The sequence below is a fragment of the Pan troglodytes genome, chromosome 20, assembly GCF_028858775.2.
Source record: "Pan troglodytes isolate AG18354 chromosome 20, NHGRI_mPanTro3-v2.0_pri, whole genome shotgun sequence".
Classification (NCBI taxonomy): Eukaryota; Metazoa; Chordata; class Mammalia; order Primates; family Hominidae; genus Pan; species Pan troglodytes.
Genome location: NC_072418.2, coordinates 19,312,836 through 19,329,241, shown reverse-complemented (window position 1 = coordinate 19,329,241; position 16,406 = coordinate 19,312,836). Strand labels below are relative to the sequence as shown.

The 16,406-nt window shown below is 51.2% G+C and overlaps 2 protein-coding genes across 11 annotated transcripts in view; one reads left to right on the top strand and one right to left on the bottom strand.

Moving 5' to 3' along the window:
• Positions 1–9,560, bottom strand: part of TMEM38A (transmembrane protein 38A) — a 28,785-nt gene extending 19,225 nt beyond the window's left edge. Inside the window, exon 1 of the mRNA XM_512473.9 lies at positions 9,350–9,560. Within this exon, the coding sequence (XP_512473.2) occupies positions 9,350–9,473 (124 nt within the window). The 5' untranslated portion in view covers positions 9,474–9,560. The remainder of the gene's footprint in view (positions 1–9,349) is intronic.
• Positions 9,561–9,614: 54 nt separating this feature from the next.
• SMIM7 (small integral membrane protein 7) overlaps positions 9,615–16,406 on the top strand; it is a 30,334-nt gene continuing 23,542 nt past the window's right edge. The window contains exons 1-4 of one of the 10 annotated variants that reach the window (XM_063801318.1): positions 9,615–9,972; positions 10,510–10,614; positions 10,699–10,740; positions 11,252–11,304. In XM_063801318.1, the coding sequence (XP_063657388.1) occupies positions 10,589–10,614; positions 10,699–10,740; positions 11,252–11,304 (121 nt within the window). In that variant the 5' untranslated portion in view covers positions 9,615–9,972; positions 10,510–10,588. Of the gene's footprint in view, positions 10,262–10,509; positions 10,615–10,698; positions 10,741–11,251; positions 11,305–16,406 lie in introns of those variants that run through there. The other 9 variants (XM_003953396.5, XR_675852.4, XR_675851.4 and 6 more) reach the window with 9 other exon arrangements.

The following is a 16,406-nucleotide window of genomic DNA, read 5'->3' as shown; positions in this document are numbered from 1 at the left end:
TTGGGAAAGCCTGGACAAGGTGACCACACCAGATCTATATCAGTCATTTCCAAAGACGCCTGTGAGGGTGAAAAAGAGATTGCTTAGTGCCTAGCAACGACGCAAGAGGTATTTCTGGAACTGTGCGGGAATGGAAAGTACCTGTGGGTGGAAATTTCAGTAGATGGATTTTTTAAAAATCAGCTCTGCCTCGGCTGGGCATGGTAGCTCATGCCTGTAATCCCAGCTACTCCGGCAGCTGAGGCAGGAGAATCGCTTGAACCTGGGAGGCAGAGGTTGCAGTGAGTCGAGATCATGCCACTGCACTCCAACCTGGGCAATAGGAGCAAAACTCTGTCTCAAAAAAAAACAAAAACAAAAACAAAAAACAGGCCAGGCGCAGTGGCTGATGCCTGTAATCCCAGCACTTTGGGAGACCGAGGCGGGTGGATCACAAGGTCAGGAATTCGAGATCAGCCTGGCCAATAGAATGAAACCCCATCTCTATTAAAAATACAAAAATTAGCTGGGCGTGGTGACAGGCACCTGTAGTCCCAGCTACTCGGGAGGCTGAGGCAGGAGAATCGCTTGAACCCATGAGGCGGAGGTTGTGGTGAGCCGAGATCGCGCCACTGCACTCCAACCTGGGCAATAATAGCAAAACTCTGTCTCAAAAAAATAAAATAATAAAATAAAAATAAATAAATAAATAAATAAACAGAAAAAAATCAGCTCTGCCTCAGAAGAGAGGAAAAAGCTTTGTGTCCCTAAGTCCTGGTCTGTAATGGACTCTGTGACTTTCCCTTTTCAGGGGTCAATGCCTCATTTGCAGATGGCTGGGTGGTGCTAGAAGGGTCCCCAGGGCACTCTAGCACTGTGCTATTCAGTCAGAGGTGTATGAAGCATGGGGTACTGACCGAGTCTCTCAGTGACTCTAGGACCAGTCTTTTCCTCCTGAGCTTTTGAGCTCAGCATTCCGCCTCAGTTTCCTCCCCTGTTAAATGGAGATAGCAGCCTCTCCCTCACAAGGTGGAGCAGGAGTCAACAGCCTTCTGCCCTCAAAAAGCTTGTAGTTCAAACCAGAGATCTCAAATCAGGGATCAAAGAATGGTTTGCTTTGGTCCTAACAGCATATGAAAAATGTTAAAACTTGTCTGGGTGTGGTGGCTCACACCTGTAATCCCAGCACTTTGGGAGGCTGAGGCAGGTGGATCACTTGAGGTCAGGAGTTCAAGACTAGCCTGGCCAACATGGTGAAACCCTGTCTCTACTAAAAACACAAAAATTAGCTGGGCATGGTGGTGGGCACCTGTAATCCTAGCTACTCAGGAGGCTGAGGCAGGAGAATTGCTTGAACCAGTGAGCCGGAGGTTGCAGTGAGCCGAGATCACACCACTGCACTCCAGCCTGGCAACAGAGCGAGACTCCGTCTCAAAAAAAAAAAAAAAGTTAAAACTGCAACCAAGATGTCCTGCGGGGAGTGAGTGGATAAACAAACCATGAAACATCCTTACTATGAAATACTATTTGGCCGGGTGCAGTGGCTCACGCCTGTAATCCCAACACTTTGGGAGGCCAAGACGGGCAGATCACCTGAGGTCGGGAGTTCAAGACCAGCCTGGCCAACATGGAGAAACCCCGTCTCTACTAAAAATACAAAAAATTAGCCAGGCGTGGTGGCACATGCTTGTAATCCTAGCTGCTTGGGAGGCTGACGCAGGGGAATCACTTGAACCTGGGAGGCAGAGGTTGCAGTGAGCCAAGATCAAACCATTGCACTCCAGCCTGGGTAACAAGAGCAAAAGTCCATCTCAAAAAAAAAAAAAAAAAAAAAAGAAAGAAAAAGAAAAAAGAAAGAAATATTATCCAGTGAGCTATCAAGACATGAAAAGACATGGAGGAACCTTAAATGCATATTCCTAAGTGAAAGAAGCCAGTCTGAAAGGGGTACATACTGCATGATTCCAACCATAGGACATTCTGGAAAAGGCAAAACTCTGGAGGTAGTAGAAAGAAAGATCAGTGGTTGGCCGGGCGCAGTGGCTCATGCCTGTAATCCCAACACTTTGGGAAGCCAAGGCAGGTGGATCTCCTGAGCCCAGGAGTTCAAGACCACCCTGGGCAACACAACAGAACCCTCATCTCTTTTTTTTTTTTTTTTTTTTGAGGCAGAGTCACTGCAACCTCCGCCTCCCCCCAGGTTCAAGCAATTCTCGTGCCTCAGCCTCCGGAGTAGCTGGCATTACAGGCTTGCGCCACCATGCCTGACTAATTTTTATATTTTTAGTAGAGACAGGGTTTCACTGTGTTGGCCAGGCTGGTCTCCAACGCCTGGCTTCAAGTGATCTGCCTGCCTTGGTGTCCCAACGTGCTGGGATTACAGACGTGAGCCACCTCCTTCAGCCCCATGATTCTGAGTTATTTATTTAATTAATTTATTATTTATTAATTTATTTATTTTTCTGAGACAGAGTCTTGCTCTGTTGCCCAGGCTGGAGTGCAATGGCATGATCTCTGCTCACTGCAACCTCCGCCTCCCAGGTTTAAGTGATTCTCCCACCTCGACCTACCAAGTAGCCAGGACTACAGGCGCCCGCCATCACGCCTGGCTAATTTTTGTATTTTTAGTAGAGACAGGGTTTCACCATGTTGGTCAGGCTGGTCTCAAACTCCTGACTTCAGGTGATCCACCAGCCTCAGCCTCCCAAAGTGCTGGGATTACAGGCGTGAGCCACCATGCCTGACCCACAATTCTGATTTAAATGAAAGAGGGGTGACAATCAGGACAAAAGGATTTTTTTTTTTTTTTTTTTTTTTTTTGAGATGGAGTCTCGCTCTGTCACCCAGACTGGAGTGCAGTGGCAAGATCTTGGCTCAATGCAAACCTCCACCTCCCGCGTTCAAGCAATACTTGTGCCTCAGCCTCCCAAGTAGCTGGGATTACAGGTGCACACCACCATGCGTGGCTAATTTTTGTATTTTTTCTTAGTAGAGACGGGCTTTCACCATGTTGGCCGGGCTGGTCTCAATCCTGACCTCAAGTGATCCACCCGCCTTGGCCTCCCAAAGTGCTGGGATTACAGGCATGAGCCACCACGTCTGGCCCAAAAGGATTTTTAAAATTTCCCTAGGTGAGTCTGGTGTGTAGGTGAGTTTGAGAAGTACTGGTCTGAGAGATTCTTTGGATGGGTCAAGGCTCAAGGCAACCAGGATTGTCATTGATTCACTCATTTCTTCAGTTTTGCAGCCAGCACTCAACTGCTTCCTTCTCTTTCCTCACATGGAGCTTGGAGGCCCCAGAAATGAGCCAAATCACCCGCAGATTTTGCTCAAATACAGACTCTCATTGGGCAGAGCTGGGTGGGGCCTGGGTTCTGCATTTCTTTCTCTTTTTTTTTTTTTTCCTGACATGGAGTTTCACTCTTGGCTCTTGTTGCCCAGGCTGGAGTGCAATGGCGCAATCTCGGCTCACTGCAACCTCCACCTCCCTGGTTCAAGTGATTCTCCTGCCTCAGCCTCCTGAGCAGCTGGGATTACAGGCGTGTGCCACCATGACTGGCTAATTTTTGTATTTTTAGAAGAGACAGGGTTTCGCCATGTTGGCCAGGCTGGTCTCGAACTTCTGACCTCGGGTGATCCGCCCGCCTCGGCCTCCCAAAGTGTTGGGATTACAAGCGTGAGCCACTGAGCTTGGCCAGAACTCTGCATTTCTTTTTTTTTTTTTTTTTTTTTTGAGATGGAGTTTCGCTCTTTTGCCCAGGCTGGAGTGCAGTGGTGCGATCTCAGCTCACTGTAACCACCATCTTCTGGTTTCAAGCGATTCTCCTTCCTCAGCCACCCAAGTAGCTGGGATTACAGGAGCCCGCCACCATGCCTGGCTAGTTTTTGTATTTTTAGTAGAGAAGGGGTTTCACCATGTTGGCCTGGCTGGTCTCAAACTCCTGACTTTGTGATCCAGCCACCTTGGCTTCCCAAAGTGCTGGGACTATAGGCATGAGCCACCACAGGGGCTCTGCATTTCTAATCAGCTTCCAGGTGACATTGACACTGCTCAGTTGAGGACCACACTCTGAGCTTCATCCTTTCTCAGGATTCTCAAGAAAGCCTCACCCAGCCAGACACAGTTGCTCATGGGAAGCTGAGGTGGGAGGATTGCTTGAGCCCAGGAGTTGGAGGCCACAGTGAGCTATGACTGTACTACTGCACTCCAGCCTGGGAGACAGAGCAAGACCCTGTCTCGAAAAAAAAAATTTTTTTTTAAGTTAAATTGGCCAAGAGCGGTGGCTCACACCTGTAATTTCAGCACTTTGGGAGGCTGAGGCGGGTGGATTACTTGAGTTCAGGAATTTGAGACCACCCTGACCAACATGGTGAAAACTCATCTCTACTAAAAATACAAAAAAAAAGGGCCGGGCGCAATGGCTGACGTCTGTAATCCCAGCACTTTGGGAGGCCAAGGTGGGCGGATCACGAGGTCAAGAGATTGAAACCATCCTGGCCAACGTGGTGAAACCCCGTTTGTACTAAAAATACAAAAATTAGCTGGGCATGGTGGCGTGTGTCTGTAATCCCAGCTTCTCGGGAGGCTGAGGCAGAAGAATCGCTTGAACCTGGGAGGTGGAGGTTGCAGTGGGCCGAGATCGCGCCACTGCACTCCAGCCTAGAGACACGGCAAGACTCCGTCTCCAAAAACAAAACAAAACAAAAAAATTGGCTGGGTGTGGTGGTGGATGCTTGTAATCCCAGGTACTTAGGAGACTAAGGCAGGAGAATCACTTGAATCTGGGAGGTGGAGGTTGCAGTGAGCTGAGATCGTGCCACTGCACTCCAGCCTGGGCAGCAAAACAAGACTGCATCTCAAAAAAAAAAAAAAGGAAAAGAAAAGAAACAGAAAAGTAAGCAAGCCTGACCCAGAAAATGCCAGTATCCCAAGTAATATATTCCTCCCTAGACTTCCAAATAAACATCACCACCCCTCACAAATGCCTTAGACCTTATCCCTGACAAAATTCTCAATAGATCTTTACAATCGCTAGGAAAGGGAGTCTGGGGTTCTCTTACCAATGATCCCATTTCACAGACAAATAAACTGAAGCTCATGGTGGTGAAATAACCAGTGTGGTGTTTACTCAGTGCTAGTGGTAGAACTGACTCCCATGATTCAGAGACGTTTAGTTTCTTTTTTCTTTTTTTTTTTTGAGACAGGGTCTCACTCTGTTGCCCAGGCTGGAGTGCAGTGGCACGATCATGGCTCACTGCAGCCTCCACCTTGCAGGGTTCAGGTAATCCTCCGACCTCAGCTTCCCTAGTAGCTAGGACTACAGGCACATGCCACCTCACCTGGCTAATATTTTTGTATTTTGCATTTTTAAATTTTTATTTATTTGTTTATTGAGACGGAGTTTCATTCTTGTTGCCCAGGCTGGAGTGCAATGGCACAATCTTGGCTCACTGCAACCTCTGCCTCCCAGGTTCAAGAGATTCTCCTGCCTCAGCCTCCCTGGTAGCCGGGATTACAGGCATGTGCCACCACGCCCGGCTAATTTTGTATTTTTAGTAGAGACAGGGTTTCTCCATGTAGGTCAGGCTGGTCTTGAACTCCCGACCTCAGGTGATCTACCCACCTCGGCCTCCCAAAGGGCTGGGATTACAGGCATGAGCCACCGCGCCTGGCCATTTTTGTATTTTTTATAGAGAAGGGGTTTCACAATGTTGCCCAGGCTGGCCATGAACTCCTGGCCTCAAGCAATCTTCCAACCTTGACCTCCCCAAATGCTGAGATTATCTGACCTATGCTGACATTCTTTTTTTTTATTATTATTTTTTTAGGAGACACGGTCTTGCTCTGTTGCCCAGGCTGGAGGGTGGTGGGGTGATCATAGCTTGCTGCAGCTCCCAGGCAACATTGATGCTGCTCTGTTGAGGACCACACTCTGAGCTTCGTCCATTCTCAGGATTCTCAAGAAAGCCTGACCCAGCCAGGCACAGTTGAGCTCCAACTCCTGGGCTCAAGTGATCCTCCACCCTCAGCTTCCCAAAGTAGCTGGGACCACAGACACACACCACCATGCCTGGCTATGAAATTCTTAATTTCTGAACAAAAGGCCCCACACTGATACTTTGTATTGGCCTGGCAAATTCTGTAGCTGGTCCAGCACACAAATTCTGAGAAGAAAATTTACAGATACCCAGCATGCATACCAAACTGGGACTAACAGTTCAATCCAACACCTTACTTTTCTTTTCTTTCTTTTTTTTTTCCAAGACAGAGTCTCAGCCAGGCTCTGTCACCCAGGCTGGAGTGCAGCAGCGAGATTTCGGCTCACTGCAACCTCCGTCTCCTGGATTCAAGCGATTCTCATGTCTCAGCCTCCCAAGTACCTGGGATTACAGGCGTGCGCCACCACACCTGGCTATTTTTTGCATTTGTAGTAGAGACGGGGTTTTGTCATGTTGCCCAGGCTGGTTTCAAAGTCCTGGGCTCAAGTGATCCACCCGCCTCGCCTCCCAAAGTGCTGGGATTACAGGCATAAGCCATCACATCTGGCCTCCAACACCTTACTTTTCTAAGGAAACCAATCTCACATCAATTGTACTGATTCTTAGAGTCAAGCAGACCTGGGCTGAGTCCCGAGGCTGCAACTGACCAGCCATGGGACCACAGGCTCATTGTGTATTTAAGATAGCTTAGCCACTATTTCCTGTTTCCCCAGTTATGAAAGGAGGAGGTTGAACTGGGTGGAGTATCCTCAGCCCTGATAACAGACATCAGTCACCGAGGGAGGGGAGATTAATATTCTGATTCAATTGGTTGGGGGTGGAGATAGGGGGTTTAAAAGCTCCTAGGAGGCCGGGCGTGGTGGCTCACACCTGTAATCCCAGCACTTTGGGAGGCCGAGGCAGGTGGATCATGAGGTCAGGAAATCGAGACCATCCTGGCTAACACGGTGAAACCCTGTCTCTACTAAAAATACAAAAAAAAAAAAAAAAAAAAAAAAAATAGCCGGGCATTGTGGCGGGCGCCTGTAGTCCCAGCTACTTGGGAGGCTGAGGCAGGAGAATGGTGTGAACCCGGGAGGCGGAGCTTGCAGTGAGCAGAGAGGGCGCCACTGCACTCCAGCCTGGGTGACAGAGCGAGACTCTGTCTCAAAAAAAAAAAAAAAAAGAAAAAAGAAAAAAAGCTCCCAGGAGCGTCTCATGAATTCATGAATAGCCAGGGTTTGGAACCACTTCTCAGCCTTCAGGAACCTTCAGGCTCTGGCACTTAGAGCCCGGATGGCTTATTCTAGGACTTCTGCAGAAACATCTTGAACCTTCCTGCAAGTTCCCAGGCAGCTTGGAGACCTCTTTTCTCAAGACATTTGTGTCCTACATTCCCACAGGGCTCCAACCCTCCTCAGTTTCAGATTTTTTTTTTTTTTTTCGAGACAGAGTCTTGCTCTGTCGCCCAGGCTGGAGTGCAATGGCGTGATCTCGGCTCACTGCAACCTCCGCCTCCCAGGTTCAAGTGATTCTCCTGCCTCAGCCTCCCAAGCAGCTAGGATTACAAGCATGTGCCACCATGCCTGGCTAATTTTTTGTATTTTTAGTAGAGACGGGGTTTCTCCATGTTGGCCAGGCTGGTCTCGAACTCCTGACCTCAGGTGATCTGCCCGTCTTGGCCTCCCAAAGTGCTGGGATTACAGGCGTGAGCCACTGTGCCCAGCCAGTTTCAGATTTTCTAAGGTTCTGCAACTGCCCAAGGAACTGGCCTGAACCACCAAGAATTCTTCCCCAGAAAGGAAAGATAGCCCCATGTTCATGCTAGGACAACATAAAAGCCTATTTTGTTTTGCAAAGTAATGTTCTCCAGGATAGCTTTTAAGAAAATAGGCTCTGGCATGTGGATAGGCAAAAATAGAATAAAAATTCCTAGCAAATAGAGTGTAATCCTGTTAGCATAAGAGCGTGCATTGGCTGGGTGCAGTGGCTCACGTCTGTAATCCCAGCACTTTGGGAGGCCTAGGTGGGTGGATCACAAGGTCAGGAGATCGAGACTATCCTGGCCAACATGGTGAAGGCTTGTCTCTACTAAAAATACAAAAATTAGCCAAGTGTAGTGGCGGGTGCCTGTAGTCCCAGCTACTCAGAAGGCTGAGGCAGGAGAATCGCTTGAACCTGGAAGGTGGAGGTTGCAGTGAGCCGAGATCACGCCACTGCACTCCAGCCTGGGCGACAGAGCGAAACTCCGTCTAACCCCCCCCCCCCGCAAAAAAAGCGTGCATTTACGTCTATAACTATATAGCCGTAAATGAATAGAAGAGACATCAAGAAAGGTGGCTGGCCACCAGTATGTTGACAGTAATTCTCTTTTTTTCCTTTGCCCTTTTCAGTTTGAGTTTTTAGTAAACAGGAGCGCTTATTTTTATCCTCTGAGAATAAAGCTATTTCCTTTCTGAGCTATAGAGGTAATTTACATCTAAGTGGGAGAAAGGCTCATGAAGTTTGGGGTTCCTTTATTTTTCTAAGCCTAAAATCTATTATCTAGTAAGTTGCTGGTGTGCTAGAATAACGGTGAACAAGAAACATTTAAACATTTGTTCACGGTGAACCTTTTATAAAAATAGAACACGTTCTAAGGAAGCCATTCATCCTCATTTTAAAAATTAAGAAGCAGGGTGTACCCTCCTGTGACCTCCCCAGCGTGGAGTCTGGAGCTGAGAGGGAGGACACTGACCCCAAGTCACCCAGCCTTGGGGCCGGTTCTGCTCCGTAAGTGGAAAGGATCTGGAGCCAGGGCTGGAAGAATTCCCGTGGGGGTTCGGAGATTCAGCACCGTGGGGGAAGGGAGGGGAGTGGAGGGTGCTGGGCAGTTGCAGTGGGGAGGGGAACCGGTGTCACTTTCGCTGAACCTGACCGCAGCCCCCAGCGCAGCGGCCCTTATATAGACACTCCGCTGGCGCTCTCAATCCGCGTGCCAAGGTCAAGGAGGGAGGTCACACCTGCGCGCGGCCAGAACAGATGCACCGACCCCCACCTGCACCCTCGCCACAGCCGGCGCCCCTTGCCCAAGTTCCTGCAGCTCTGACCCAACCAGGAGCCCCGACCTTCTCTCCATCCCTCCCCCAAGCACCTGTTCCCCCTCCTCTAAATCCGCGCACGCCTCTCCTTCCCCTCCCCCATCTTCATCGTCCTGGGGGCTTCTCCCCCGGGCTCACCCCGGCGTGAGAGAACCCCACGATTCTAGCGCCTGCCTACTCCCACGATGCAATCCTTGAACCTGTCCCCCGCTCCCTCCACCACGCACGGGCTTCCCCTCTCTGCGACCCCCGAGCTGCCCCGGCCCGCGCCACCCGCTGCCGGTCCCCTCCAGCCCCCCGCCCCGGCTCACCTGGCTCATACTTGAGGTAGAGGATGGAGACGATGAAGTAACTGAGGTCGAAGACGGGGAAGAGCGGCACCCGCGAGAAGCTGAGCGCCAGTTCGCCCAGGCTCAGCGCCGAGAGCAGCTCCATGGCGCCCGCCTGCCCGCCTGCCGGGTGCCACCCGGGGCCCCGGCCTCGTCCGTCCCGCCGCCCGCGGCCCGGCGACTGCGCCCCCGCAGCTGGGCCCGCCCCCGCCCGCCAGGCACCACCCCAGGCCCGGCCCCCGCGGGAGAGGAGGGGCGACGGCCCACCCCGGGACAGGTGGTGGGGACGCCCAGCACCGCGGACGGAGCTGGACGGTCGGGCGTCCCAGGCGTTGACCCTCCTGCCATCGCTACCCCGTTCCGCCCAGCGAGGCGGGGTGCGGGGCACCCGTGCAAGGCGAGGGAGGCTGGGGAGCTGCCCGTTCTGGGGGCCCGTCCCTCACGGAGCCCACCCACGCGGGACGCCCGTTCCCAGGGGGCCGGATCAGCCAGGACTTTGTCCCCGTGGGCTCAATTAGGACCCGGATCTTCGGTGGAGCCCAGTGAGGACCCCTACGCCATGGTGGGACCCCATGAATCAGAACCCCTGCTCCCCGTGGAGATAGGTTAGGACCTCGGTCCTCTGTGGAGCCCCGTCAAGACTTTTCTGCCCCATAGGGTCCGTTCGATCAGGAACCCCGTCTCCGGTGGGGCTCTGCAAATCAGGACGTCCTGTGGGGGGCAGCTCAGTGGGAACCCCCGTTCCCCATGGGGCCCTGGAGGATCTCATTTTAGAGCCCAGTTGGTTGGGGCACCCGTTTCTAGGGACCTCACTGCGTCAGGACCCCGCACCCTGTGCAGCTCAGGAGTCAAAGGATTCCTTTGGTCCAGAAGCCCAATTTGGGACCCCAGAAAGTGAGTAGGAATTGCTGCCCAGCTAACCCTATGGCATCTAGACCTCAAGCATGCGCGGCACGCTTCGAACGCGTGACGCAAACCCGCCCCCAGGAGACCCCGCCCCTTCCATTCTGGCTCTCGGGGCCTCCCCAGCGAGGTGGGGCGCTCGCGCTCCCCTAAGGGGGGGGGGGGGTCTGGCCTGCAGAGGGCGGGACCCTCCCAGCCTTGACCTTCGATTGGCCCAGCCCTCGCCACTGTTGCTTTAGGATTGGTCGGCTTGTGCTCCTCTCCCCTCCCTCCTTGGGGCTTCCGCTTCCGGTTCTGACGGACGCTTCGGCCGTAACGATGATCGGAGACATCCTGCTGTTCGGGTAATTAGGGGGACCAGAGGCTGGGAAGGGAGAGCCAGGCAGGACGCGGGGGCGCCCCTAGTAACTGTAATTCTCCCTCTGCAGGACGTTGCTGATGAATGCCGGGGCGGTGCTGAACTTTAAGCTGTGAGTAGGCCGCGGCCGGACTGCGGCTCCATCCGGGGAACCCGTAGCCCCGCCCTCATAAGCGTGATCTCGGCGCACTTCTCAGGCACCGCCCCAACCCGCAGGCCCCGCCCTATCCGCCCTCTGGGCCCGCCTCCAGCCTGGTTTATCTTCCTCGCCCCCCACCCCCCCGAGAGACCTTAAGCCCATACTCTCCGTTCCTTGGTTGTCCCTCTGTTCACCTTCCTGGAGAGCTTAAGCCCCATCCCCCAAGAAATAGCCCCACCCCGGACCCTCAGCCCTGCACCCGCGCTGTCGGGCCACTTTGTAAACGGTCGGTGGCTGCAGACCTGGCTGTGATTGTCCGGGCAGTGGGGGCCCAGAGAGGGATATTGAACGTCAGAGGTCACACAGCAAGTTTGCGGCAGGGCCAGGGCTGAAACTTAGTGTTTGTGGCCTTCTGAGCTGGGGGTCAGGGGGCTGAGGACTCTATGTCCCATTGAAAGTGGACACTGTCTGTTCCTCTTTGTAGGAAAAAGAAGGACACGCAGGGCTTTGGGGAGGAGTCCAGGGAGCCCAGCACAGGTAAGGTCTTCTTGGATCCTGGAATTGCATGGTCCACTTCAGAGGACAGTTCTGTTTTGCCAAGCCCTACCTTCGTTTTCTTTCTTTCTCTTTTTTTTTTTTTTTTTTTTTTTTGACACAAGGTCTTGCTCTGTTGTCCAGGTTGGAGTGCAGTGGTGCGATCATGGCTCACTGCAGCCTCGACCTCCTGAGCTAAAGTGATCCTTCCACCTCAGCCCCTTTAGTAGCTGGGATTACAGGCGTGTGCCACCATGCCAGGCTAAATTTTGTATTTTTTGTAGAGATGGGGTTTCTCCACGTTGCCCAGGCCGGTCTCAAACTCCTGGGTTCAAGTGATCCCTGCCTTGGCCTCCCGAAGGGCTGGGATTACAGGCGTGAGCCACAAGTTTTCTCTTTAATTGAGCGTGTGTGTGAGTGGGAGATGACTGAGAATGTGCTATCCTTTCTGCCTACCTCTGTCATCTATTTCTTTCTCCTACCAGACCTCCCTGATGTGAACACTCACATCACTTCCTACCGTTATAATGTTCTGTTATGTTTGCTGTCATCTGGCTAATGTCTGCCCCTCACATATGACTGTAAACTTCAGAAAAGAGGCCCTAGCTTGGCTCGTCCCATCCTTTGTTCTTGCCGTACCAGTCCTCCGATGCCTGTGAATGAATGAATGAACAACCTAACACATAGCTGTTGCTTTCAGAGTGCTGCAGACCTGCCACTTTTAAAATTAGATGCCAACATTAGATTTTTAATCAGGAGATTTTATATAAAAATTAAGATGTCTGACTTTTCTTGAAAAATTGGAACATTCTGCAACTCAAGATTCAGGAGAGCTGTTTGCATCTATTGAGTGTAGTTGAGAAGGACTCTGAGGAGGTGGGGCCTGTAGACTCTGCCTCATCCCAGCCCTAACCCCTTCATATGTCTATCATCTGCCTGGGCCCTGGAGGCCCCAGAATTTACACTTCGTGCTGAATTTAATTGTGTAACTATTTGGAGTCTTAAGGGGATCTGTACATGACTATTGTATCCATTCGTTAATTCTTTCATTCACCAGATATTTGAGTACCTAACGCATGCTGGCTACTGTGCTAGGTGCTGGGATATAGCAGGGGTAAGACAGATAGAGTGGAACTTACCATGGGGTGGGACGCATGGTTTCTAAGCAGGGAATAGATAGTGACAGAGGTGACAGAGGTGATGTTAGGTGATGGGGTTGCCCTCCTGCTGGGGTGTGGAAGGGAAGGCCATTTGAGGAGGCGGCGTCACAGTCAAGGCGGTGGATGCCATGATGGAGCACTGCCCAAGGATGGGGGAACCCTGAGGAACAGAGGTTTTCTTCTTTTAGAGACAGGGTCTTGCTCTGTTGCCCAGGCTGGAGTGCAGCGTCACAGTCATAGCTCACTGCAGCCTTGAGCTCCTGGGTTCAAGAGATCCTCTTGCCTCAGGCTCCCAAGTAGCTGGGACTACAGGCACTTACTACCGCGCCTGGCTAATTTTCTAAATTTTTTTTGTAGAGATAGGTATCTCACTGTGTTAACCAGGCTGGTGTCCAACTCTTGGTCTCAAACGATCCTCCCACCTCAGCCTCCCAAAGTGCTGGGATCACAGGCATGAGCTACCATGCCTGGCCGAGCTGAGATTTTGAAGACACTCCAGCAGCTACCCTTTTTGGGGGCCTGCCCCTGGGTGCTGACCCAGTTAGGTGCTTCCTGTTAGTGTTGCATTCTCCCTCCATTCTTAAAAGATAATGGTCACTTTCCCATTTTACAGATCAGGAAACTGAGGGTCAGAGATGTGGCTCAACTTTTTTGTGGCCACATAGGGAATCAATGAGAATCAGGATTAGAACCTGGGTTTTTCTGACTCTAGCGGTTGTGCACTCAATCACTAGACCATCTGTCCATCTATCCATTGATCCATCCATTCATACATTGACTCAGCAGCCATGTGTTACTTAACCACCACGTGGAAGGCACTACCAGGCCCTGGAGTTGCACTGTACAGATCTGAATCAGAGCTCCGGTGGGCGGGAGATTTGGCACAAAGTGGCGGGAGCATCAGTGACAGGGATGCCAGGCAGGGCACCAGTGCTCTGTCAGGAGCTTCCTGCTTTGCTGTGTCCAGTCTCCTTCCAGCCCAGGTGCTGCACCTGCTGCTTCCCCTGTGGGAGCTGCTCTTTGCCCTCCATCCTCTTTGCCTGGCTTAACTGTAATACCATAGTGGCTGCATTTGTTGAGAGCGTCATGCGTGCCAGGCAGTGTGCTAAGGTCTTCCTAGCTGCCTGACACCCCTATTGACACAAGAGGGAATGCACATAGATAGTGCAGGGATGGTCCCAGGTCACCAGGTCACCTGTGCAGAAGGACAGAGGCAGGATTTGAGCTCACATTTGTTAAACTGCCCATGTTTGAGGTCAGAACTTGGAGCTCTGGCACTTCCTCAGAAAGCCTGTTTTTTGTTTTTTTGTTTTTTTGTTGTTTTTTTTTTGAGATGGAGCCTCTCTCTGTTGCCCAGGCTGGAGTGCAGTGGCACCATCTCAGCTCCCTGCAATCTCCGCTTCCTGGGTTCAAGCAATTCTCCTGCCTCAGCTTCCCTATTAGCTGGGATTACAGGCACCCACCACCATGCCCAGCTAATTTTTGTATTTTTAGTAGAGATGGGGTTTCGCCATGTTGGCCAGGCTGGTCTCGAACTCCTGACATCAGGTGATCTGCCCTCCTTGGCCTCCCAAAGTGCTGGGATTACAGACTTGAGCGACGGCACCCGGCTGAAAAGGCTTTTTTTTTTTTTTACCTCCCACCCTTCCCCATGCACATGCCATGTTGGGTCTCCGCAGTGTGTATTCCCGGGACACCCAAACTTTCCCAGCAGAGCGGTCACATGTGAATATTTGTTTTGTATTTCTCCTCCCCATATGCTTGATGGGGCAGAGCCACCGGTCTTTGTTTCTTTCTGTATCCCCTGTATACCGCTGTTGCTTGGAATGAGTAACCTTTTTTTAGTTTTTGAGACAGAGTCTCGCTCTGTTGCCCAGGCGTGCAGTGGTGTGATCTCAGCTCACTGCAGCCTCCACCTCCTGGGTTCAAGTGATTTTCGTGCCTCAGCCTCCCGAGGATTTGGGATTACAGGCACGCGCCACCACGCCCTGCTAATTGTTTTGTAGTTTTAATAGAAACGTGGTTTCACGATGTTGGCCAGGCTGATCTCAAACTCGCGACCTCAGGTGATCCACCTGCCTCGGCCTCCCAAAGTGCTGGGATTACAGTTGTGAGCCACTGCACCCGGCCTGGAATGAGTAACGTTTGATTGGCATCTGTTGATGGTGGGAGGTCCTGTTTTCACGATCCTTCGCTAGGGGAAGGGTCTTGCTGAGCAGCGCCTCTCAAAACTTCCTGGAAACAGACCAAGCGTTTAATGTTTCTAGTCTGTGCTGGATCAGCCTTGTATACAGGTTGTGCCGCACGTGACTAACCCTGTCGGCTAGATAATTCTAGGCTCGTCTAAACCGTTTTCAGCAAGATGGTGTGTTCAGCACAAGCTTGGATGGAGCAGGGATGTCAGGTTGTCATCCCTGAAAAAGTAGAAATTTCTGGGCTTGTGTCGTGTATGCTGTACTTACCATGCAGCCCCAGTCTGTAGATACTTCGGGTAGCACCCTTGTAGATTACCTAATCTGGAGCCATTCTTTTTTTTTTTTTTGAGATGGAGTCTTGCTGTGTCACCCAGGCTGGAGTGCAGTGACACCATCTCAGCTCACTGCAATCTCTGCCTCCCAGGTTCAAGTGATTCTCCTGCCTCAGCCTCCTGAGTAGCTGGGATTACAGTCATGCACCACCACACCCGGCTAACTTTTGTATTTTTAGCAGAGACGTGGTTTCACCATGTTGGCCAGGCTAGTCTCGAACTCCCGACCTCAGGTGATCTGCCTGCCTCGGCCTCCTGAAGTGCTGGGATTACAAGTGTGAGCCACCATGCCTGGCCTAATCTGGACCCATTCTTTTCGTTCTGGAGGGCTAGAGAGGGAGAGTGATTGACTGGAAACCCTGGAAGAAGGGTCTAGAACCCAGGTCTCTGGAGTCTTCACGTACTAAATTGCCTTCCCTCAGAGGGGTTTCTGTTCCTTGGCATTCAAGGGGACCAGAGTAAGTCATCACCAAGAAACACCTTCCCTTTCACTTGCCTGAATTAGGATGCTTTCAGTTACAAACACTGCAAACCCAGCTCAAAGTGGTTAAAGCAAATTGAAACGTCCAACAGAATTGTTTTCAGGCACCCTGGGTTTAGGTGTCAAACCAGTCCTTCAAGATTAGGGTTGGGGTTGGAGTTGGGGTTAGGGTTAGGGTTAGAGTCAGTATCTGACTCTCTGCAGCTCTCAATTCCCCTTTCTTTTATGTTGGTTTTACTGTGAGACTGGTTAGGGTTGGCAAAGATGACCCCAGAGCAGGGGTTGGCGTGTTTTTCTGTAGAGGGCCACATAGTAAATATCTGAGGCTTTGCGGGCCATATGGTGTCTGTCTGGCACAACAATGTGACTCAGCTCTGCTGTTGTAGTACAAAAGCAGCAGGACATGCTATGTAAATGAATGGGTATGGCTGTGTGCCATAAAACTTTATTCATTGACACTGAGATTTGAATTTCTTGTAATTTTTGTGTCTCACAAAATAGTCTTCTTCTCCTTCTTTTTTTTTAATGTAAAAACCAGCCGGGTATGGAGACTCATGCCTGTAATCTCAACACTTTGAGAGGCTTAGGCGGGAGGATCACTTGAAGCCAGGAGTTCAAGACCCACCTGGGGAACATAGCAAAACCCCATCTTTATATTTTAAAAAAAAGTAAAAACTATTAGCTCATAGGCCATCCAAAAACAGGTGGAAGAAGCTGCTGGATTTGGCCTGTGGGCACTGAGCTTACTGAGCTTACATCTTCCCAGCTCAGTAAGCCTGGCAGAAAGTATCTCTTTCCCAGTAGTTGGGGGAAAAGTCCCAGGGTGGACTCTCATTGGACAGACTTGGGTCACATGCCCCTTCTTGAGCCAATCAGAGGCAGAGGGGCTTGGTGCTTTCAGGGGATTGGTCAGTGGTAGACACAGCCTGAGTGCTGA